At 37.1% G+C, this 26,708-nt stretch overlaps 1 protein-coding gene across 1 annotated transcript; it reads right to left on the bottom strand.

Annotated features, from left to right (window-relative positions):
* Positions 1-12,466: 12,466 nt before the first annotated feature.
* LOC128547512 (dyslexia-associated protein KIAA0319-like protein) lies at positions 12,467-23,912 on the bottom strand. The gene is made up of 4 exons (XM_053520476.1): positions 23,488-23,912; positions 16,346-16,480; positions 14,744-15,012; positions 12,467-12,559 (listed from the first exon to the last, which is right to left on the bottom strand). Exons 1-4 carry the CDS (start codon positions 23,840-23,842, stop codon positions 12,467-12,469), a joined length of 852 nt encoding a protein of 283 aa, XP_053376451.1. The 5' UTR covers positions 23,843-23,912.
* Between the last annotated feature and the right edge of the window lie 2,796 nt (positions 23,913-26,708).

Genomic DNA, 26,708 nt, shown 5'->3' with positions numbered 1-26,708 from the left:
ACATTCTTACTAATTTTCATGAAGATCTCATGAAAAATATGGCCTCTAGAGAGGTCACAAGGTTTTTCTATTTTTATAACTACTGGCCTAGTTTTTGAACGCACTTGACCCAGTTTTGAAACTGACCTAGATATCATCAAGGTGAACATTCAGATCACTTTTCATGAAGATCCATTGAAAACTATGGCCTCTAGAGAGGTCAAAATATTTTTCTAATTTTAGACCTACTGACCTAGTTTTTGACCGCAGTTGACCCAGTTTCAAACCTGACCTAGATATCAAAATGAACATTCAGACCAATTTTCATACAGATCCCATGAAAAGTATGGCCTCTAGAGAGGTCACAAGGTTTTTTTTATTATTTGACCTACTGACCTAGTTTTAAGCTCACCTGTCACACAGTGACAAGGTGAGCTTTTGTGATCGCGCAGCGTTCGTCGTCCGTCCGTGCGTGCGTGCGTGCGTCAGTCCGTAAACTTTCATTTTTCATGGGATCTCTATGAAAGTTGGCCAGAATGTTCACCTTGATGATATCTAGGTCAAGTTCGAAACTGGGTCACGTGCCTTCAAAAACTACGTCAGTAGGTCTAAAAATAGAAAAACCTTGTGACCTCTCTAGAGGCCATATATTTCACAAGATCTTCATGAAAATTGGTCAAAATGTTCACCTTGATGATATCTAGGTCAAGTTCGAAACTGGGTCATGTGCCTTTAAAAACTAGGTCAGTAGGTCTAAAACTAGAAAAACCTTGTGACCTCTCTAGAGGCCATATATTTCACAAGATCTTCATGAAAATTTGTCAGAACGTTCACCTTGATGATATCTAGGTCAAGTTCGAAAGTGGGTCACGTGCCTTCAAAAACTAGGTCAGAAGGTCTAAAAATAGAAAAACCTTGTGACCTCTCTAGAGGCAGTACTTTTCAATGGATCTTCATAAAAGTTAGTCAAAATGTTCACCTTGATGATATCTAGGTCAAGTTTGAAACTGGGTCATGTGCCGTCAAAAACTAGGTCAGTAGGTCAAATAATAGAAAAACCTTGTGACCTCTCTAGAGGCCATATTTTTCATGGGATCTGTATGAAAGTTAGTCTGAATATTCATCTTGATGATATCTAGGTTAAGTTCAAAACTGGGTCAACTTCGGTCAAAAACTAGGTCAGTAGGTCTAAAAATAGAAAAACCTTGTGACCTCTCTAGAGGCTATACTTTTCAATGAATGTTCATGAAAATTGGTCAAAATGTTCACCTTGATGATATCTAGGTCAAGTTCGAAACTGGGTCATGTGCCTTCAAAAACTAGGTCAGTAGGTCAAATAATAGAAAAACCTTGTGACCTCTCTAGAGGCCATATTTTTCATGGGATCTGTATGAAAGTTGGTTTGAATGTTCATCTTGATGACATCTAGGTCAATTTCGAAACTGGGTCAACTGTGGTCAAAAACTAGGTCAGTAGGTCTAAAAATAGAAAAACCTTGTGACCTTTCTAGAGGCCGTTCTTTTCAATGGATCTTCATGAAAATTGGTCAGAATGTTCACCTTGATGATATCTAGATCAAGTTCAAAACTGGGTCACGTGCCATCAAAAACTAGGTCAGTAGGTCAAATAACAGAAAAACCTTGTGACCTCTCTAGAGGCCATATTTTTCATGGGATCTGTATGAAAGTTGGTCTGAATGTTCATCTTGATGATATCTAGATCAAGTTTGAAACTGGGTCAACTGCAGTCAACAACTAGGTCAGTAGGTCAAAAATTAGAAAAACCTTGTGACCTCTCTAGAGGCCATATTTTTCAATGGATCTTCATGAAAATTGGTCAGAATGTTCACCTTGATGATATCTAGGTCAAGTTCGAAACTGGGTCACGTGTAATCAAAAACTAGGTCAGTAGGTCAAATAATGAAAAAAACCTTGTGACCTCTCTAGAGGCCATATTTTTCATGGGATCTGTGTGAAAGATGGTCTGAATATTCATCTTGGTCATATCTAGGTCAAGTTCGAATCTGGGTCAACTGCGGTCAAAAACTTGGTCAGTAGGTCTAAAAATAGAAAAACCTTTTGACCACTTTAGAGGCCATATTTTTCAATGGATCTTCATGAAAATTTGTCTGAATGTTCTCTTTGATGATATCTAGATAAAATTTGAAACTGGGTCACGTGTGGTCAAAACTAGGTCAGTAGGTATAAAAATAGAAAAAGCCTTGTGACCTCTCTAGAGGCCATACTCTTCATGAGATCTTCATGAAAATTGGTGAGAATGTTCACCTTGATAATATCTAGGCCAAGTTCAAAACTGGGTCATGTGCCTTCAAAAACTAGGTCATTAGGTCAAATAATAGAAAAACCTTGTGACCTCTCTAGAAGCCATATTTTTCAATGGATCTTCATGAAAACTGGGTCATGTGGACAAGGTGAGCGATTCAGGACCATCATGGTCCTCTTGTTTAAGGCACGTTCGTTCGTTCGTTCGTTAGTCACAACGTTAACTTTTTGCATGAAGGCACTTTACTCGCGAACCACTGCACCCATGACCTTCAAACTTCACATGCTGATAGTACTTATTGAGTTCACCACCCCTACTGACTTTGGGGTCACCAGGTCAAAGGTCAAGGTCACAGGGGCCAACGTTAACTTTTTGCATGTAGGCACTTTACTCGCGAACCACTGCACGCAGGACCTTCAATCTTCACATGCCGATAGTACTTATTGAGTACACCACCCCTACTGACTTTGGGGTCACCAGGTCAAAGGTCAAGATCACATGGGCCAATGTTAACTTTCTGCATGAAGGCACTTTACTCGCGAACCACTGCACCCAGGACCTTCAAACTTCACATGCTGATAGTACTTATTGAGTACACCACCCCTACTGACTTTGGGGTCACCAGGTCAAAGGTCAAGATCACATGGGCCAATGTTAACTTTCTGCATGAAGGCACTTTACTCGCGAACCACTGCACCCAGGACCTTCAATCTTCACATGCTGATAGTACTTATTGAGTACACTACCCCTACTGACTTTGGGGTCACCAGGTCAAAGGTCAAGGTCACAGGGGCCAACGTTAACTTTTTGCATGAAGGCACTTTACTCGCGAACCACTGCACGCAGGACCTTCAAACTTCACATGCTGATAGTACTTATTGAGTACACCACCCCTACTGACTTAGAGTCACCAGGTCAAAGGTCAAAGTCACAGGGGTCAACGTTAACTTTTTGCATGAAGGCACTTTACTCGCGAACCACTTCACCCAGGACCTTCAAACTTAACATGCTGATAGTACTTATTGAGTACACCACCCCTACTGACTTTGGGGTCACCAGGTCAAAGGTCAAGGTGCTGCGGGTGCATTTGTCACTATTAGTGACAGCTCTTGTCCTATTTCAAGACCTACTGTCCTAGTTTTTGATCTCAGTCGACCCAGTTTCAAACTTGACCTATATATCATCAAGATAAACATTCAGACCAACTTTCATACAGATCCCATGAAAAATATGGCCTCTAGAGAGGTCACAACGTTTTTTCATTATTTGACCTACTGACCTACTTTTTGACGGCATGTGACCCACTTTCGAACTTGACCTAGATATCATCAAGATGAACTTTCTGACTAATTTTTATGGAGATCCATTCACATGTATGGCCTCTAGAGAGGTCACAAGGTTTTTCTATTTTAGACCTACTGACCTAGTTTTTGACCGCACATGACCCTGTTTCAAACTTGACCTAGATATCATCAAGATGAACATTCAGACCAACTTTCATACAGATCCCATGAAAAATATGGCCTTTAGAGAGGTCACAAGGTTTTTCTATTATTTGACCTACTGACCTAGTTTTTGATGGCACGTGACCAACTTTCATACAGATCCCATGAAAAAAATGGCTTCTAGAGAGGTCACAATGTTTTTCTATTATTTGACCTACTTACCTAGTTTTTGAAGGCACGTGAAACTTTCAAACTTGACCTAGATATCATCAAGGTGATCATTCAGACCAACTTTCATACAGATCCCGTAAAAATATGGCCTTTAGAGAGGTCACAAGGTTTTTCTATTATTCGACCTACTGACCTAGTTTTTGAAGGCACGTGACCCAGTTTCGAACTTGACCTAGATATCATCAAGGTGAACGTTCTGACCAATTTTCATGAAGATCTTTTGAAATATATGGCCTCTAGAGAGGTCACAATGTTTTTCTATATTTAGACCTACTGACCTAGTTTTTGATGGCATGTGACCCAGTTTCGAACTTGACCTAGATATCATCAAGGTGAACATTCTGACCAATTTTCATGAAGATCTATTGAAATATATGCCCTCTAGAGTGGTCACAAGGTTTTTCTATTTTTAGACCTACTGACCTAGTTTTTGAAGGCACGTGGCCCAGTTTCGAACTTGACCTAGATATCATCAAGGTGAACATTCTGACCAACTTTCATAAAGATCCCATGAAAAATCTGTCCTCTAGAGCGGTCACAAGCAAAAGTTTACGGACGACGGACACCGCGCGATCACAAAAGCTCACCTTGTCACTTTGTGACAGGTGAGCTAAAAAGTGTAAACTTTACAGGTCGCTCAACACGACGAAAATGAAAATATTGCAAGCTCATTTTGATCGAGTTTGCTTGTAGACGGTAGTGGAATTGCATGTCCTCTAGCCCCGGATTGAATTCAAGATTTACACATTGAAGTCTTTTCCAACAAGATATCTGTTACCAGATTATGAAGATATGACCTCAATGAAGCAGAACCATCACTACTCGGTCAAAGAATACGGCATGGTAAAAGATACATCTATAAGAATTTCAAGTACATGCATAAACGTCAGGTAAATCTCTAGTTCAAAAGGCTCATCAAATGAATGGATGAAAAGTCGCCGTCTTGCCGACGCATGTATTCTACCGTCGTACTGAAGAAATAAAATACTGAAAATGTTGCAAATTCAACCAATATGTTAATTATACAGGATATATGTAAAAATGTAGCAATTGACAGTTTGAGGTAACCACCGAACCGTTTCTGAAAAGCTGGTTTCTAGGTGAAAAAAATTGATCAATATAATATTTTATTGCCGCGGAATACATGATAATACATAACACATGCACATAATGGGTAATAATAGCAAATGGGTTGGTCTACAAGTTATAACACTTCCCCGAAAACGGTGTCAGTACAACAAGTACTTTTTTCTTGTTACTTGAAAGTGCATGTATTGTTTTAGCACAAAAAATGTATTGTAAATACTCAGGATTTCAGAATGCACTTTAATTACAAGTTACATTGGGTAAAAAAAGACATATAACGCATACGTATGTTTTCTTTCTTGCGACCGAATTATTTCGAGAAAGTCCCTACTGTATATAAGTCCGCAGTCCGGTGTCATGTCAACGTGAAATTATGCTTGGCATCTATAAAAAGATGTTTTACCTACACAAAGTATCGATGCATTGCTGATGTGAGATGTGTCGGACATATCTGGCAACCATAAGACCTATAACAAAAATGTCAAAATGAATTAGCAAACTGAGGCTAAGAATTTAATCTATAAAAGTCCGTTTTTATAGGGATATTGTTTTCAAGCTGATGGTTTTAGATTATTGTATTTGGTAAAGTTATAAAACGTGTTGTTGGAACAGGTTGTGATCCAACTATTTTCAAACACACCGCATGTTTAGTGTTCAAACCTGGCAAAGTTGAACGCTATACGCCTTCTTCTTCCTGTCTGATTGAAAAAGCAAAGGATTATAATTATGTAGGGTAGTTCTTAAATGACAATGGGACAAAGCAGTTTAGAAATCGCTCTTCTAGTCTGTTTTGTCGGGCACATAATAGTGTTTCCCTTGATGCTCTGTCTCCTGCAAAGATAGATGATCCCTATTGCAGCTAACCATCGGTATCTCTTTGCTCCTGTCCCCTATCGACTTCTTGCTTATTACTACTATGCATTGGGGAGACATTAGTTTTTCTACAAAAGCATCTTCTAGTTGAAAACTGACACCGTTTCGTTAGATACTCAGTTTCGTATCAGATGTAATCATATACACTAAGCAAAAAATATGTAGCTATAAAAAGTGAACAAAAATCAGAAATTAGAGCGTACATAAAATTACGTTGTTCTTTAGAAATAGCTGCAAGGCATATACTCAGTGAACTGCATAGTCTGCAGTATCAGAGAATACTGTATACAGGTGGGTACGTAAAATTAAAAATGGTGAAGTACTGCTTAAAGACAGGGATCGTTCTGGCAGGCGTAAAACACCACTGACGTCAAAGAACATTGCTGCTGAAAGACGTCTGATTGATGCATTCGTCAGGTAAACGGTGTCTCACCAAGCATTTAGGTCTAAGAGAGGTTTGTGCCCGATGGATACCTCACATATTTACAAAGGAGCAAAAGTCCAGTAGCGTCAAATGAAATGTGCTGAAGAACCGCTGAAAATGTTCTCAGATTTAGATGATTGCACAATGCCACAGCTTCTAACTGAAGATTAGACCTGGGTATACTTTTAAGTTTCTGAGAGATGGTAAAGTGGTACAAATAAATCATCCCGCTTAATCACCAGATATAAGTCCTTGTGGCTTTTTTTCTTCTTTCCGTAGTAGTGTTTTAAGTTACTGAAGACCATACCACTGGGAGACTACTCTTCGGCGTTCGCCTCTTGGGTTTCTCGACAGCGGAAGTGAGTGGAAGTCAAGAGCAAATACTTTGAATTTGAAGTTTGTACATAGACTGCGTACGGTATTCAGTATTTCTAGAATGGCCCTCGTACACCACACCAAGTTTTATATCATTCCTGACTCAAGTTATTGACCAGAAAACAACATGTTCTATTTTTAGTAATACTTACCTTGACTATATGCAATCCCAAACTCTGTCTCTACGCAAGCTACCAGTATATAAATCGATCATTCCTTACTCTAGTAATTTAGAGGAAACCGAATTTTGACGCCGCCTGTCTGCATGCCAGCCCAGCGAAAACTGCCAATATAATAACACAATGTCTTGAAGACTTGGTTAATGACAAAATCAAAATAAATGGATTGTGCATTTATTAGGAGAGGCTGTGGCATACGTACTTTAGAAATGTCATTTTCAGGGGGGTCAAAGGCCAAGTTTGGAGAAGATCCATTAGGTGTTCCTTGAGAAAAATTACTGAAAATTTATTTCTTCTAATATTAGCTGTTGTGACCACAAATGTAGTCAAACTGAACTTTCCAAATAAAGTCCAAGGATGCTACAGACAAAGTTTGGTCAAGGTCCATCCGGTGGTACGCAAAAAGAAATAAGCTGTTCAAAGGTTTCTCCTTCTATTTTAGCTCTTGCAGACATAATGCTTCCTTAGATTAGATATGCAAGCACATTGAGAATCCAGAACCAGAATGGCAGGTTAAAAAGTGGGATCAGGAAATACATTATAATTGAGCCGCACCATGAGAAAACCAACATAGTAGAAAACCAACATAGTGGCTTTGCGACCAGCATGGATCCAGACCAGACTGCGCACCCAAGCAGTCTGGTCAGGATCCATGCTGTCCGCTAACGGTTTCCATAATTGCAATAGGCTTTGTTAGCGAACAGCATGGATCTTGACCAGACTTCGCGGATGCGCAGGCTGGTCTGGATGCATGCTGGTCGCAAAGCCATTATGTTGGTTTTCTCATGGCGCGGCTCATATGAAATGAAGCTAAAGGTAAAACTTAAGCAACTGGATTACAGCAAAAGTACTAACCAAACAATTATCATGCAGTTTACAGAATGGCCATTGAAATGTTTGAAAAAAAAAAGAGCACAGACACAAGGTTTGAATGGACAGTTACCTCAGCTGTGAATGTGGCGGCACAGAATCTGTAAAGCATTACTTGTTGGACTGCCTAATTACCGAGAACCACAGAGAAATAATGAGAACAAGTTTGCCTCTCAGAACAGGTGTAAGAGATCCTGATTTGGAAATGTTGCCTACTTCAGGGGAAAATGACCCATGGAAAGTCATCCGACCAGTCATAATAGACGAACTTAGCCAGTACATTGACAGGTCAGAAAGGTTCTTTAAGTCAGTTCTGGCTGATCACACCTCCGGACTCCACATAAGTGCTTAAATGTGTAAGTTGAAAATTTCCAAACAACCTGAGAGACATTAAACTAAGGGAAACAAAAGTAAATTGTACAACAAGGATAAAACAACAAACATATTAGGTGAACTTTTTATTTAATTTATTTATAATAAGCATAACATGACACTCAGATTCGTGCAACACGTCATAGGTAAGCGCAAGACGAATTCAAATATTAGAATATTGTACGAAAATTCGTGTTAGAAGATTGGAGTAATATCAAAAAATTTAAGTGTCGAATGAAATAGTATCTATAAAGGTATGATTTGTGATGTTAAAATATATCTTAATAATACAAATTATATATATCCCTGTCACAGAATTGAAGCATATCCTCGCAGGTCACTTTTACCTCATATTAATAAGAGAAGCAAGCATAGAGGAACCTTTCCGGCTTCTTTAGTGTAGCCTTGTAAAGTCAAAGTAAAGTAATTGCTTAAGACTATTCACATATAAATAGAGCAAAAGAAAAACATCTTAAAACCACTTTGATTGCATCATTTGAGAGAACGAGCAAGTAGTTTGCTCCACAAAGTATTACATTTTTACTACCGTATACAGAAAAGAAACATTTGCCTTACTAATCGGATCAACTGATACTACTCACTGACCTTGGATTGATGTATAAATAAATAAACTTGAGCCGCGCCATGAGAAAACCAACATAGAGCATTTGTGACTAGCATGGGTCCAGACCAGCCTGCGCATCCGCGCAGTCTGGTCAGGGTCCATGCTGTTCACTTTCACAGCCTACTGCAATTAGAGAAACCATCAGCGAACAGCAGGCTGACCAGACTGCGCAGGCTGGTCTGGATCCATGCTGGTCGCAAATGCACTATGTTGGTTTTCTCATTGCGCGGCTCATTTGATATTTAAATCCAGATATATTTCAACTTAATATCTTTATTTGAAACAAACAAAAAAAAAAAAAAACAAAAAAAAAAAAAAAAAAAAGAGAGAGAAAAGAAAAGAAAAGAGTACATTCAACTAATTTTGCTGACACAGAAAAATAGATAGGTCCAAGGGGAATAACTCCGCTAGGCTTAGACAAAAGCTTACGGTGTGCCGATATAAAATGAAAGCCGCACAGATTTCCTCTAGTTTGATTACAAATATGTGGACAGACATGCAAAAGACCCACTGACATTATGTCTCCTCAAACTCTGTATGAGGGGCTGTAAGTGACATGTAATGTAATAGTATTGGGCAAATTTTAACTATTTTATTACTAGTATTTGATCATTAAATATTACCTATTCATATTTTTTGTACATATATCAGATTCCGATAAGCAATCTGTTCATAGCTTCGCTTGTTTTTAAAGAAATAAAGGAAAGAAAAATGCCAAGAGTTGCCGAGTGGATATTTGCTTTCCTGTGTATCTATTACCAAAAGGAAAAAAAAAGAGTGCTAGTTTCAGAAGGGTGGGTTAAAGATATGGTAAATCAAAATGTTCAATAAAGCACTTTCTAATTATCTAGCCACATTTATGATTACACTATACCTAGTTGTCCACAATCAGAGGTTTGTATAATTCTCATATTTTGTCAAATTTCTCTACAGAACATTTAGTTTCTCTGTGCTGATTAGAGTAGTAATTTTTTTAATGATTCTGCATTTGGGAGAAAAGATTTCATCCTTGACTGATACTGCCAACATTATGGCATTTAAAGCATTAATTCAAATAATATATCTTTCTCTGTCCAATCAAAGATATTGTTACGCACTAGGGTGATTTTTTTCTGGATGTAGCCTTCATTTAAGAACTAGACACCTTCAGGAGGACTTGGTCGATCGACATGATAAAACTCCTTCCAATGTATAAGGCCAAAGACTAGAAACTCTGTACTAACTGTTCATGAGGTTTAATTTGAGCCGCGCCATGAGAAAACCAACATAATGGGTTTGCGACCAGCATGGATCCAGACCAGCCTGCGCATCCGCGCAGTCTGGTCAGGATCCATGCTGTTCGCATTTAAAGTCTATTGTAATTAGAGAAATCCATGCTGGTCGCAAACCCATTATGTTGGTTTTCTCATGACACGGCTCATTTGTGCATTGTATAACAAGTTGCACAAACAGTTCATAGTCAAAGTATCAAAGAATAAATGTTACACTTATCCCGTTAAATTTCAAAGGAACTTTAGCAGTCCACAAGATACCATACAGTGTTTATCATATAACTCAGTATAAATGTAGAAGACAGTGTTAGCTTTCCATAACTTAACCAAATGCACTATTTGGGCATTAAACTCTGTTCATTACTTAATATATCTCAAAAGGCCTAAATAATTCACAGTTCAGCAGTGAGGACTTGTAAATCATCAATACAAGTATTTACATTAAGACCGCTTTCAATAACACAGGCTAATGTATTAAATTCACTTGAAAAGTTATGCCGCTCTATGCGCGGGTGCCCTGGGACGGATAATTCTATGCGATTCGTAAAGACATGACAGATACTTTTATTATCAGAGTTTTGAATTATTCCTTTAGATAACATGCACACATTTTTCAAAATTTTATTTATAAAAAGGAAAAATAAATAGTTTTGGTGTTTGATGGAAAATATTTGGTTAGTATACGGTAAAGGTAATTAATATTACAATGGACTTTAAAGCGTTGCGTCTTATTAAAATCATACAGTACCTTTTTGCCATTATGTTGGTATAAAACATTCTGAGTTTTCGTTTCCTGCATAAATTATAAAATCATAATGAAACTAAAGAATGCTGCTGACTACAGGCATATGTTTGATAGTAAAAATTCGTAATTAAAGACAGTGAGTGTATACTATATTCATTTATGTACTCAAAATTAATTTATGCTTTAAGCAATAGGTTTTAAATACTGAATAAAACATCTTGAATAAATATGAGCTATAAGCTCACAGGTTTTAGATACTAAATGAAATATCTTGAATAAATATGAGCTATAAACAGAATGTATATTTGTGCTTCTTGTAAGTAAGATTGCAATTTTCTAGTAAAAACAAACTCTAAGTTGAATTATTACACTCGTAACTTAAAAACGACAGTTTATGCAAATATGTGGAAAGTATGGAAGCCCTGGAGGGACAATTGATTTCCGTACTTCCCACTTCTGACTTCTAACTTTTGCACTTCTCACTTCCAACTTCTTGACTTCCCACTTCCTACTTCTAACATCCGCACTTCTGACTTCTAACTTCCACACTTCTGACTTCCAACTTCCTGACTTTCGACTTCTGATTTCCAACTTCCACACTTCTTACTTCCGACTTCTTACTTCCTTCTTCTAACTTCCGCACTTCTGACTTCTAACTTCCGCACTTCCGACTTCTAACTTCCAACTTCCTGACTTTCGATTTCCAGCTTCCACACTTCTTATTTCCGACTTCTTGACTTCTTACTTCCCTCTTCTAACTTCCGCACTTCTGACTTCCAACTTCCACACTTCTTACTTCCGACTTCTTACTTCCCTCTTCTAACTTCCTCACTTCTGACTTCTAACTTCCACACTTCTCACTTCCAACTTCTTGACTTCCTACTTCTAACTTCCGCACTTCTGAGTTCTAACTTCCACACTTCTGATTTCCAACTTCCTGACTTTCGACTTCTGATTTCCAACTTCCACACTTCTTACTTCCGACTTCTTGACTTCTAACTTCCGCACTTCTGACTTCTAACTTCCAACTTCCTGACTTTCGACTTCTGATTTCCAACTTCCATACTTCCGACTTTTTGACTTCTTACTTCCCTCTTCTAACTTCCGCACTTCTGAGTTCTAACTTCCTGACTTTCGACTTCTGATTTCCAACTTCCACACTTCTTACTTCCCTCTTCTAACTTCCGCACTTCTGACTTCCACACTTCCGACTTCCAACTTCCGCACTTCTGACTTCCAATTTTCCCTCTTTGGAAGTCGGAAGTAAGAAGTGTGGAAGTTGGAAGTAAGAAGTCAGGAAGTTGGAAGTCAGAAGTGCGGAAGTTAGAAGTCAGAAGTGCAGAAGTAAGAAGAAGGAAGTAAGAAGTCAAGACGTCGGAAGTAAGAAGTGTGGAAGTTGGAAATCAGAAGTAGAAAGTCAGGAAGTTGGAAGTCAGAAGTGTGGAAGTTAGAAGTGCAGAAGTTAGAAGTAGGAAGTCAAGAAGTTGGAAGTGAGAAGCGCAAAAGTTAGAAGTCAGAAGTGGGAAGTACGGAAATAAACTGTCCCTCTAGGGCTTCCCTAGGAAAGGTATAAAAGTAGAAAACAAGTAACCTTGAATGGAAACACTAGTGATATATAAAACGAAAAATATCCAGAAAGAATCATTGTCAGAACCTGTTACTGTACAATGTAGTTTCAGCGATGTCTACATCTGTTTGGCCAAGAGCATTAACAACAGTTAATGTGTAGGAGCATTCCATCTAAAGTTTCCTCCTCAGTCGGTAGTTTTATGGTGACGTCATCACAAGCGTCAGTCACTTTCTGTAAGAAGAATGCCACTCAAGCTATACCATTGCATGAGTACAGAAAAGTGATATTTTACTTACGTTGTGAATATCATCATTATAATCGAACGCATGTGAAAGTGAACATATTTCAACTAGTTTTGTATAACGATTATGTGTAAAGAGTTTCAAATATAAAGAAATATGAGCCGTGCCATGGGAAAACCAACATAGTGGGTTAACGACCAGCATGGATCCAGACCAGCTTGCGCATCCGCGCAGTCTGGTCAGGATCCATGCTGTTCACTGTCAAAGCCTATTGCAATTAGAGAAACTGTTAGCGAACAGCATGGATCCTGACCAGACTGCGCGGATGCGCAGGCTGGTCTGGATCCGTGCTGGTCGCAAAGCCACTATGTTGGTTTTCTCATGGCACGGCTCATATCGCTTTCAAGCTGCATGTTTTCAGTAGAGACACAATTATGTAATTAACATTTGACTGCTATTAGTTACTTGTGATGCACGTAAGTTTAAATATTCCGTTTGCAAAGTTAAAGCAGCATGCCTCCAGATCGTTCGACAACAAAAAATGTATTTATTTAGATATCTTGAAATAAATGCTATATTTCTTAAGAATGCTTTAAAATTTAATAACTGACAAACTTTATGTTACGGAAACACATGAGAATTTGTTGTTTTTACTACTTTTTACGATAAAAATCGAAAAGCGTTTGCCACGCTTTTACTCCAGGTAAACTGTCTCGATTGTAAATATCTATATTTTGAAGTCATTATTCACTACTTCAGCTATAGCGCTATTGGTTACGACGATGGGAAAATGTCTTTATTGCCGCGGCGTTCCGGGGTTCGATTCCCGACGCGGTCATCTTTTTTTCTTGATTTGGAATTTTTAAAATATTTTAGAAACAAAAATTCGTATTCTAATGTTCATAATATGACCAAAACTTCAATTTGAAAGAAAAATTATTTTTAGCCAAATATGGAGGCATGCTGCTTAAATAGTTGACGAGATATAGTATACGTAAGTAGTAATATACATATAATTGTTGATTTATTTTGTTGATTTTTTAAGTTTATTTACTGGTATGCTTGAACAGATGTAAATACACAGAGCATCTTTACAAAAGGAACAGGGAATAAGATGAGCCGCGCCATGAGAAAACCAACACAGTGGCTTTGCGACCAGCATGGATCCAGACCAGCCTGCGCATCCGCGCAGTCTGGTCAGGACCCATGCTGTTCGCTTTCATAGTCTATTGCAATTAGAGAAACCATAAGCGAACAGCATGGATCCTGACCAGACTGCACGGATGTGCAGGCTGGTCTGGATCCATGCTGGTCGCAAAGCCACTATGTTGGTTTTCTCATGGCATGGCTCAGATATTGAACCAGTCATGATATTCTAGACTTTTTACATTAATAACCCTGTCGTCTTTATCAGTTTGGCTGAGTTCGCCATACACGGTTAGATTTAACGTGTAATGGCCAACTCGGAGTCCAGATGCCGTGACATCAATACTGACATGTACAAAAGGCATCAAGCAAAACAAATTTGATATTAATGGATTTTCCATGCAGTTCATAACTTTATGTTAATGAAGCTACCATTGTTCCAGTTATGGAAATAATTAAATTTTACAACAAAAGTAACCTCCTTATGATGTTGCATACTAGTATACATTTTAATGCTCAAACAGATATATGAGCCGCACCATGAGAAAATCAACATAGTGATCACGCAGTCTGGGCAGGATCCATGCTGTTCGCTTTCAAAGCCTATTGCAATTAGAGAAACCGTTAGCGAACAACATGGATCTTGACCAGACTGCGCGGATGCGCAGGCTGATCTGGATACATGCTGGTCGCAAAGCCACTATGTTGGTTTTCTCATGGCGCGGCTCAATTATACTATTTTGACCGACATCTGATAGGCAATTACCAACCACCGTACAGTTTAACATATGTATCAGTTTAATTAATATCTGAACTGATTTAGATAGAATATGTTAACATTTTATAGAAAAGCAAGAAGCCTGCACCATCAAGAAGATAAAAATTACTGCCACCCATAACCAAAATCAGGTCTGAATGATTGGTTAAAGCTTAGTCATGTTATATTGACTGAATAGAGAGAATGACGCTCTACCACTGAATTGCTGCACCTCAGTTATGTATCCTAAATCAAATAATGACCTTTTACGTTGATATTAACTTCATCCTCATCATATTGATCTAGTTCATCAAAGACAGTGAGTATAAGCGTGTATGTTCCAGCGTTAAGGCCCATTGCTGTAGGAGTGACAGATTCTTCATCGGCGAGCTGTATGGAATCTCCGGAGACAACTTCCCATGGATAAGCAACAATTTGTATGTCATCACTGGACTTATTACGATTTAATGTAACCTTATCTATCGGTAGCATGATCTCTACATCATCGCCAGAATTTGCAACCGGTGGAAAATCTCGGTCTGTGAAAAAAATGCACATTGCGTACATACAACAGCTATTCATTGTGCTTGTGTATAAGAAACATGCTACAAAAGTGACGGCCGCAATAAGCATTGATAAATGTACGATACATTTAAAAAGGTTAAATGATTTTCGGCTTGAAAACTGTGTATGCTTTTGTAACCTTAAATTTTCTTATTTCTTCTTTACAAATGTTATTTTATTTTTTTTCGAAAGAGCCTTATGAATGACACATGCGTCAAGATTACAAAACTGGCTCTTAATCTATACTTGTTATCCGCAATATCTCAAAGATTTTGAATGTTGCAAAGACGGCCTTTATGATCTAAACCTTGTAAAGTACTGCTAAACTATAGCTACATTTCATATCAAACAAATTATATTTGCTGACTGTGTGCAAACAGGTTATCGTGCAAAGTGCAATAACTGAAGCAGTGCAATACAGTATGATGTGATCACGTACTAACATGAGCCATGCCATGAGAAAACCAACATAGTGGGTTTGCGACCGGCATGGATACAGACCAACCTGTTCGCTTTCAAAGCCTATTGGAATTAGAGAAACTGTCAGCGAACAGCATGGATCCTGACCAGACTGCGCGGATGCGCAGGCTGGTCTGGATCCATGCTGGTCGCAAACCCACTATGTTGGTTTTCTCATGGCACGGCTCACATAAAGACTAGACATGAAGGAAACAGATGGAAAGTCGCGATACAAACGTAACTTGGCTTATGGAAAATGTTCCTATAACTTAAAAATTTCTAATCAAGTAAAAGTAATCATAGAAGATTTATATTAAATAAAGTTGATAGATGAAGTAAAGGTTAGACTCATCTAAATCTTTAATGATGTAAGATAAGCTGTTTTTTTGTACTGATATACTGACATGTATACATGTATTCTAAAAACAACTGATATACTTCAATCAAGACCTTCTAGTAAAATAACTAAATCTGTCCAGTCTATTGTCCAGATATAACATTAAGAATGCGACTTCAGTTCCATTCTCCATATCGAAATTATAGGATAAATTCCGTTTTCCGGTATTAGCCGCCAATAAATACCCGTTTCTGTTTTTACGGTGCCATTGCTTGGACTTTAGTTTCAACATTTATTGTTAAACAATAGTGTTTAGCCAATCATAATTCTTCTTTGACAAAGGTAGTTATCAAACATTACGCAGTTAGTTCAACAGCTTTTCAACAGTCATCTCCTGTAACACATCCAAACAACTACTATATAACCCGTGTCGCCTTGTTCTTTACACTTATTCTATCCTATTGATATTGCCAAGTACTTTAATTTTATATACTTGAATATAAATATATTACCACACTCTTCGTCGCCACCAAATATAGTTTCAGTCAAATTAGCCAATTCATCAAATGTCTTAACAGGAAATACATAATCTGTTTTATTTTCGTATGCCATGTCTTCCAACTCTGTAGTATACTTCAAACCGATACCTTTTCAAATAAAGTAGAAATAATATTGCAAAATGGAGCACATAAAGAAATCTATATATTATATACTTTCTTATAGTTCAACCATCTTTTTTAACCAATGGCAAGCCAAGGATTTTCAAAAAAGTAACCAACTTATTTTCATATTAGTTCATAACGGGAAAAAATGAACCACTTAATCACGAAGTGGTTCAAAATTAATGGAGATTCATAGACACGCCTACGTTTTATCAACAACATTCGAGACTGCCAATAAAATTATGTTTTTGTGTAATAAAAGATTAAGTTCGACAAAAAATAAGATATAAACAACAAGTAGAACGTGATTTTACCCTTTTAATGCTTGCAATTACTACATTCAAAGCTCAAGCTTTACCTACTTTGTGCCTTTTACTATTTCTACAGTTTTTATGTCCTCCGGCACAACAATTTTAAGAATTCCACTGTCATTTGATTTTATGTTGTTATTTATGTCCAAGTTTTCCTTATTTGCTTCACTATCATGTTTAATGACTTTCACATCTTGTTGCGGAGGTTCGCGTTCTTCATAAGTCCCTTTTCCAGAAATATTTGATTTGTTTTCTGGCAATACTGGCTCGAGAGTTTTTGAAATTTTGTTCAATAGTTCTAAGTCCTCCCTTTGGTAAGTTCGCACCGCGTTTGAACAGTGCTTAGATCTGCTCATCACCGATTTGTCACTGAACTGATTATTGTACAACGTTGAGCAAAGTGTAACCCTTCCAGAATGGTTTGAAATGTTTCTATTATCCATGGAAATTCCGGCCTCATTGAAAAAACGTTTCATCATACCTTTCAAATCCCGCTGCGAAATGTTACCTGCGCTGAACCTTAATCCTTCCAGTGGCTTTTTGTAAAATGGCCCGCTACGTGGTATCAAATTTAAGTAAGTTTCGTAAATTTTATAAATAGAACACTCGGACCCAGGCTGGTCAAAATGAATAATTGGCGTCATCAAAGCTTTCACAGTTTTTGATTGTTTTAATCCTCCTTGCGCATTTTTCCTTATCCGTGGAATAAACTTGATGAAACGGCGTTTATTTTCCTCATTATAACCTAGTTCAAATTGTTCTGCCATTACCCCTATATGTTCCATCCCGCCCCTGAATCCAAACACTTTTCCATTATAAAAGAATACCGCATTTGATAATCCTCTAGCACTGTTCATTGAGAAAACACCAGAAGTCCAAAACTGTTTTTCGTCCTGTGAAGAAATAGGATCGGAACTTTTCTTTTCTATACCCACACCCTGGTTAGTCAACTCCCTCATTCTAGTGTCCAAAGCACGGCGAAATCCAGCAAAAGTAGGGTCTTCCTTTGCGAAAAAATTGACATTAATTTGTTTTTCGTTCCGAAGATACCGCTGAAGTCCGGCGGAAATTTGACACAACGTATCTGGTGGATAAGGTTTACTATCCTTCCTACGAGTCTCATGAACGAACCTTTGTAACCAGTAATCCATTATTTCAAAACTTTGAAAACTTCCAATATCCTCGGGAATAGGATACCCCGGCTCATTAAATGACTGTGGCTGTAAATTTCGAAATACAGCCCAATCCTTCCACACGGCTACACAGGCACCAGGATCGGACCTGGGACAAAGAATATGGCCCTGTTTTTCATCCTAAATGAGTTCAAAATGAAAATTAATATGTAATGAAATATGACCCCCCTACAAATGATACATATGTCTACTGAAGGCCAGAATCTCGAGAATCGAGCCTGCGAGCAATGGGTTCACTTCCCGGGCCGTTGTGAAATAAATTCTTTAGACAATTAAACAAACTACCTATCACTTTTTCCTGTATACATTTAGCTACAAAATGAAACCGACTCCAAGTCTCTAGCCCTTCCCGTTCATGAAATATCTATCAGGAAACGAGTGATTTCTTGCTGAAAGTCCCTGGTAGATAAAAATGCGGCACAAAGAATCGGTACGTAAACATAGACTAAAGTATGGTTGTCCGCCGAGTACGGCTCAAATTCAATAAAAAATACTAAATAGTATAAATAAATACATAAACTTGGGCCACTCACAATCGTCAGTTGCATCTCAAACACGCGATATTGGCGTTTCAAATTTTTCCACGGTCTTTCAATTGAATGCTACGCCATTGAACAGAATTCATTAGGTATTTTTAAACGCAATTTCTGATTGGCCAATAGCGACACACCTCCGACAGAATCGCAACGTTTCGTGCAAAATTACTCGGATATTATCGTATCGGTTTCAATGGTGGTGAATACAATTGAAAGACCGACGGAAAAATAAAAAAGTAAATATCACGTATAGTAGATGCTACTGACGGTGGTGAGTGGCCATGATTTACATATTTAGTAATACTTGTTAATGACAAATGAATTTGACCCTTGCTAGGCTGACAAACATCTTTTAGTCCGTGATTTCGTACCGTTTCTTTGTGCCACATTTCTATCTACCTGGACCTTGCAGCAGAAAGTCACTCGTTTTCTGATAGATATTTCATGAACGGGGAGGGCTAGAGACTTGGGGTCGGTTTCATTTTGTAGCTTAATGTACATGTGAAATAGTGATAGGTAGTTTGTTCAAATGTCTAGAGAATTTATTTCACAACGGCCCGGGAAGTGAACCCATTGCTCGCAGGCTCGATTCTCGAGATTCTGGCCTTCAGTAGACATATGTATCATTTGTAATGGGGTCATATTTCATTACATATTTTTCATTTTGAACTCATTTAGGATGAAAAACAAGGTCATATTCTTTGTCCCAGGTCCGATACTGGTGCCTGTGCACGGCTATAGTCCAATTGTTCGAAGATTGAGTAGTGCTTGGCGTAGTTTTACGCTTTTTAGCCTCGAGTTCTTCTGGCGCAAGAGGCGCATCATAACGTCCGGATCCTGTCGCCAATGGCTTCGAATCTTGACCGGCGGGTTTAGGTGGCACAGATACTGGTACCGTCGGCACTGAAGTGGATACCAGAATCTCAGGAGCAGTAATCTTTTCTGAAAAGATAAATTTACATTTATAAGATATATTTCTTAATTCAAACCGATCATTTCTAAATTTCAGAATGACAAACACGTAAAGTCCGGAAAAAAATTCAATTCAATGATTGAAGTTACAAACCTTCTGTGTTTTCGTTGTTTGTCATTATCAACTGCTGGGTATCAATAGTCAATAGCTGCGTCAAGGTTGAGTCCTCAGCCTCATCATAATAGAAATTATCATTCACTAAATTAAAGTCTTCTAGTACTGCATCAAAGTTCGCCATTTTGCTAAACGTTCGGCACTGAAATGACCTTGTATCAGCTGTAATAAACATGTACTTCTCCATCATTAGTGAAGATAAGACTAGCCAATGAATTAACAGAAGGCGTGGTTAGTTTACCTCCCGAGAGCTTTTTGCGGTTTTGACCTGTCAGTTAAATGAAACGGGGCGTTAAACTATAAGACGGTTATAGATCACTTATTGAACTTCTAAATGCATTAAGTTTTGCCTTCACTACGCTACGCTCCGTTTCGGCAAACTTAATTGCATTAGAAGTTCAATAAATGATCTATAACCTATACATACAATTATACAAAGTAGGGATTGAAAACAACAGAAAATGTGTAAACTTAAATTGAAGTTGCTCGAATATTATTTGCTTCGTACGACAATTATCCTTACAAAACGAAATGGCAATGTTTTAAAGCTTTTCTCTAAATCACGAATTATATTTGATTATAATAAAGGCAAGTTTTCTGTCCTAATAAAATTATTTGTCTGAATTAGGGTTCGACTATCTGATATTCTTGAGGATGTGGGCTAGGATTTTAATGAACAAACATTTGACTCTGGATTTGCTATAAAAATATCCCTGCTTGAAAATATGTAAAATTCTAACACGACTTTATTCATTTTTCTATTGAACAAAGAAGGCTGAAAGTTGTGTGTTATTTCACACAATTCACTGTTCTGACGTCACAACTATTACATCATAGAGTAAAACGGCATAGCGGCGCGTTGAAAAAGAAACCAAAAAAAAAAAAAAAAAAACAACAACAAAACAAAAACAAAAAACAAACAAAAAACAGGCAAATATTTGACGGACGTCGTCAAGGATGTACTTAAAAATCCTTGGTAACGTGTTAGAATCGAAATATTATAACTCATTCAGTGACTTGCTCTTGAATAAAATCATTGTTTGTCGTTCAGATGCGTATTATTATATCACTCGAGGTGCGCCCTCGTGATATAATTCCTTCACATCTGAACTCCAAACAATGATTTATTCAACGACAAATCACTGGATGAGATATATTATTTCTTAAATAATTTCTTGCTTATATGTCATTATAATAACACACTCTTCGTTCATTATTAAGGAAGTACATCATTTTTATCAATGTTTCAATATCAAACACTGACGAAAAATGTGCACGATTGCTTTCAATTTACTAAAACTGATGACAACATATGTATTTATTCTAGGTTGGTATATAGCCGAGTTGAATAGTCAGTTAAGTCATTCGAGGTTGTCTGCATTGCTTAACACAACACACACTACTTACATGTATACAAACTGGATCCCATCCCGCCCACCCATTGGAAGCTTTTTTGAATTTCAATAAGATATTGAAGTCTTGAAAAGATATAAAAGTTATAACAAATAATAATGATAATAATGAAAATAATAAATTGGTCGATATACATGTTGTGCATTTTGTACAAGGTTGGAGTGGAATTTATTTCAATGTTTAAAACGAAATTATACAATAGCCATGCATAAAGGGAGGCAATCAGAACTAGAAAATTCTAGTTTCAATTGAATTTGTATATCAGCTAATCATCAAACTCCTGACAAATTTTCAAATATTGGAGAAAACAATTATCAAAAGAAAGAAATTAGGAACTAAAAATAAATTATGTTTATGTTCATAAAAGTGTGACAGCCACGCCATAAACAAATGTAATACGAGTTTTAACGTTATTTCGAATATTAACAGTACATAGCACTGCATGGAAGTTTCCCTCATGTATTTTATGATATGTTTGGTTAACTTGCTCGTTTTAATTGTAAGAGCTGATTTAAGTATAATCAGTACAGTTTTCAACATGATGTTGATAATAATACAGTTTCTATTTTACAGATTATTTCAAGAGTTGAGTTCTTCTGGATACATTGTCGCCTAGATTTCTCGGGATGGATATGTGTTTTATATTGATGCATATAGAGAACTGTTCTACAATGGACTGACGTACCACGAATGATATATTTGACTCGTTTAAAGATCCTTTAAAAATAGAAAGTTACTTTTTCTTGTAAGATAGAAAGATAGAGACAGTATTTTACCAAAAGTGCAAAATCAATTTTATCATAGTCTCATTAAGATATAAATACATTGTAAGAATTCAAATGAATTTATATGTACTCGTATATTATAAGTTTAATGAAATGATATGTTCGGAAGACATACATTGGATGAATGTACATGCTTTTGGCTAGCAATTGAACTTCTATGGACTACATTATCTTCACTGAGGATAATATTTTTCGGCAATAAATTGTGGGGGTTGTCAGATCGCCAGAAGATGGTAGCTGGTCTTGAGACTTGGTATCTTTCTACTTCCCCCTCCCACGACGGAGTTAGGGTTGAGTAGCCGCCTGCGGCAGCACACTGACTGGGAAAGTATATTCATATATGTAAGTTTTCCGTGTAGGAATTAAAGGAAATTGATATTTTATATGATTGAAGTTCAAATGAACAGGATATAATTCTAAAGAAGGTTTTTGCAGTTTTTTTTTATATATTATGTATATAAATATGTGCAGTTTTCGCTCAGTTAAAAACAAACTAGTGTAAAAGTTTATGCATGATGTGTTGTGTTAAAGCTAGAAATGTGTTAACAATGTGGATACATGACAATGCAGACAACAAACCTAAAATGCATTTATGTATTTGTTCTCCTTTCTTCCCTCGATTTACTTTGATTATGGGATAAATAATTTATTTACGTTTGAGCATAGCGAATTAAGAAATAATATATTTTATTATCAGTTTTATACATATAATAATTTCTATTGGTCTTATCAAAGTCAGAGGTTTCTTTCTTTCACAATTCGCCAAGAATACAGGATTAAGCGTTTGAAATCTGAAAATGTTCCCTCCCTCACCCTAGTCCCAAAATTTTGAGGAAACCCCACCCCCCGCTCTTATGCCTATATAATACGACTTATATGGGGATGTATCATCAGGACTAGACAGACTTATGCAGTTTATGTCGTTTGTTTTACCTAGTACAATTATCAAAAAAATAGAGGTGAATGTGTATGAAACATTTTTGCTTGACTTTGCGTATATGTAGCCAATATGTGTATATGGTTGCCAATAGTATAGACAAAATCTCATCAGGTTTGAGGTTCCATTTTATGATTTTATACATTTACATGTACCTTGAAAGCATTTTTCTTATTGTGTATGGAAGTGGTCGAAATTAAAAACTGTAATTTGGGTCAAATTATTTCTAACTTGAAAATTTGATCAAAGAAATTAGACAAACTAGGCAGTAGAGGAAATATGAGCCGTGCCAGGAAAAAACCAACGTAGTGGGTTTGCGACCAGCATGGATCCAGACCAGCCTGTGCATCCGCGCAGTCTGGTCAGGATCCATGCTGTTCGCTTTTAAAGCCTATTGGAATTGGAGAAACCGTTAGCGAACGGCATGGATCCTGACCAGACTGCGCGGATGCGCAGGCTGGTCTGGATCCATGCTGGTCGCAAAGCCACTATGTTGATTTTCTCATGACACGGCTCATATATCTTTGACCTGCTTATTACTTTTTGAAAAACAAAAACTTAACAAGTAAATATTTTCAAAAAGATAAAAATGTCATTGGTTTACTCTACAAAATACCTAGCTTTAGGTCATTAAAATTTTCATAATAAGGCTAAAAAATATTGACCTCCGACAAGAATTTCAAATGGTCGGACACAAACTGGTAAAATATAGTTATATTATCTGCCATACCGATTGCATAAACCTTTATTCCTTTTGCCCTCACTTTCCTGGCCTCGGGAATAGTTCTTCTGTTAGCGTTTGATGTACCATCTGTTACGATGAAGGCTACATTATCTACACCCCTCCTGTCACCTCGTTGTTGATCAAACAGTTTCTCACGCATCTCTTTAAGGGCACCAGCAGTGTTTGTACTTCCATAGATGTAAGGAAATTTATCAATTGCTGCTTTAATGTCGTCTTTTGTGGCATAATCGTCGAGATAGAACTGGGTTTGTACCACCGTACTATATACCAAAGCCCCTATTCGTACGCTTCCGCTATCTACATCCGCTTTATCGACGATATCTTTAGCAAACTGTCGCATTTTCTTAAAGTTTTTGTAAGTTACACTAGTGGAAGCGTCAAGAATGATCGCTACGTCGGCGTTTGTCAAGCCGCAAGCTGTTTACAAAATAAAATGTAATATGACACATATATTCTTATTATATCTACTATTTGTAGCCATTTGGAAAATATAATTGAGCCGTGCCATGGGAAAACCAACATAGTGGGTGTGCGACCAGCATGGATCCAGACAAGCCTGCGCATCCGCGCAGTCTGGTCAGGATCCATACTGTTCGCTAACAGTTTCTCCAATTCCAATAGGCTTTAAAAGCGAACAGCATGGAGCCTGACCAGACTGCGCGGATGCGCAGGCTGGTCTGGATCCATGCTGGTCGCACACCCACTATGTTGGTTTTCCCATGGCACGGCTCAATTTTAAAGTTACAGTTGCAAATAAGTGCAAAGAGAAATAAAAAAAGAGAATAACAGCGTCGTCTGCGAATGCCAACGCTTGTCTGCGCTTAACATAAAGCAATATGCAAGGAAAGAGTTACGGTTCTTGATCTCCTTACTCATCTATTGATGGTTAGAAAAATAAATAGTTTCAAGAATATAGTATTTCAGAAAATATATCTTAAACTGCAGCAGCAGCAACAACAGCAACAACAACAACAAAACCAAGTCAAAAAGGACCATAATCATGAAAAGAAAACGCAAGCGGGAGGGTTATGGTTCTTGGTCTTCGTATTCATCTAAAGATGATAAACAAATGTGCAATGCTTCAAAGCTTAGGCAGTTATCGTTTTTAGAAAAAAGGACCTATAAATCTTAACCAACTCCGACGCCGAAGATCTAGTGGTGACATTATCTCGTAGATGTTTCTTTTTTTTCAAATTTCTAAAAGGGAACGAGCTAATAATAAAAATTAATTTTATCAAATGTTTTATGTCTTGTTTAAATGAAATGATATACTCACTTGTCTTTGGAGCTAAGGTGGCTGAAATTAAAAAGAGAAAAAAAAGAATGCTCTTTATTTACGTTTACTTAAAAAAAAAAAAAAAAAAAAAGTATATCGTTGTTTTTTCCTATTTCTGTTTTTTTATATACATAAGTATAGGAAATTTTGTATAAACACTATCCGACAATTTACTCGGTATGTTTGTTAAATCCGTTTAAAGGAACGTTATTTTTAATTTATTTAACATTGTAAATAATGTAGATCTAAACTTTGTATACATTTTACCGCCTTTTTACGCGACGTTGTTTAACGACGTCACGTCCGTTGTTTTTATTGTTATTCTTCCCTGAGGAAGGCTTAACGCCGAAACGTTGGAAGTTAATAATTATCTATGAACAAACGCTACACGTGTTGTTGTTGATTTTTCTTATTTGTTAATTACGTTTACTTACAAATTCTGATATCAACATATGAGCCGCACCGTGAGAAAACCAACATAGTGCATATGCGACCAGCATAGATCCAGACCAGCCTGCGCATCCATGTTGTTCGCTTTCAAAGCCTATTGCAATTAGAGAAACGGTTAGCGAACAGCATGTATCCAGACCAGACTGCGCAAATGCACTATGTTGGTTTTCTCATGGTGCGGCTCATATATAAAGAAGTAAAGACAAAATTTTGGTTTTAAGGTAGTGGGCTCCTAATGGACTAGTCTCCAGATCCTCTGTATCATAACATTTTTATAATATATGTGAAAATACAGGCCTGTGAAATATTAGGAACTTTCACCACCAGTTACAGCGATTTCATATGCCCACCCCCTGTTTCAGAAAATTCGTTAAATTGTAATAGGGGTATATTTGCAAAAATGACTATTATTTACTGAATGTTCACCCTTTTTATTTATGATATGACTTCACTTTACTCAGAATTCATACTTTAAATGAAAAAGTGCACATTAAAAGAACAAACTATAGTAGATAGATATTTTATGGATAAAGGGTGCGCGGTTACCTAAGAAAAATCGCACAAAGATTCACAATTAATCGTAAAGATCCACAATTAATCGAAAATACATGTTTTTCATGTAGAACAAAAAAAACAAACAAACAACGAAACAGCCATTTTAATGCAAGTCAGCTAAGGTAATCTCTTCTGTTTTTAGCTATATATTGTGTGAAATAAAATATACAAAGAAAAAATTGATTTACCATCTTAAGTTGAGAAATATAATTTTGTATATGGCCATCCGACAAACAAGATTTTCACAAAAAAGACAAAATACACAATATCTCAATTATCATCAAACGAGCCGTGCCATGAGAAAATCAACATAGTGGCTTTGCGACCAACATGGGTCCAGACCAGCCTGCACATCCGCGCAGTCTGGTCAGGATCCATGCTGTTCGCTTTCAAAGTCTATTGCCATTAGAGAAACTGTTAGCGAACAGCATGGATCCTGACCAGACTGCGCGGATGTGCAGGCTGGTCTGGACCCATGCTGGTCGCAAAGCCACTGTGTTGATTTTCTCATGCCACGGCTCATAACTATGTTTAAGGAAAGAAACATGATCTACATGCAACAATAAAAGAAAATTGTTTAAGTTATAAAAAGACAGTTCAGATATCAAAATATTTAAATATCTTCTTTTTCTGTTGAAAAAATGATATTGCTGCATTTCACATTTTTAGGACTGAATTGAACATTATATCTTGTAAATTACATGTTTAAGATGAAATAGAGAAAGTCCTGACTGAAATAACAAAATCTGAAATATTTTTGCCAGAGCTGGAAAATACTGAGCCAATTTCAGACAAGGATATCTCCTGAATTTTGCCCTCTTCTAAAGGCAGAAAAACCCCTGATTTTAATACATGCATAATATTATAAGATTCTTTCACTTACTGTCGGTGCAGATGGGAATTTCCTGCCTAAAGGGTAACTGTT

Source organism: Mercenaria mercenaria, chromosome 12 (genome assembly GCF_021730395.1).
Source record: "Mercenaria mercenaria strain notata chromosome 12, MADL_Memer_1, whole genome shotgun sequence".
NCBI classification, from domain to species: domain Eukaryota; kingdom Metazoa; phylum Mollusca; class Bivalvia; order Venerida; family Veneridae; genus Mercenaria; species Mercenaria mercenaria.
The sequence above is the reverse complement of the archived record's forward strand: the minus strand, read 5'-3'. Positions and strand labels throughout refer to the sequence as shown.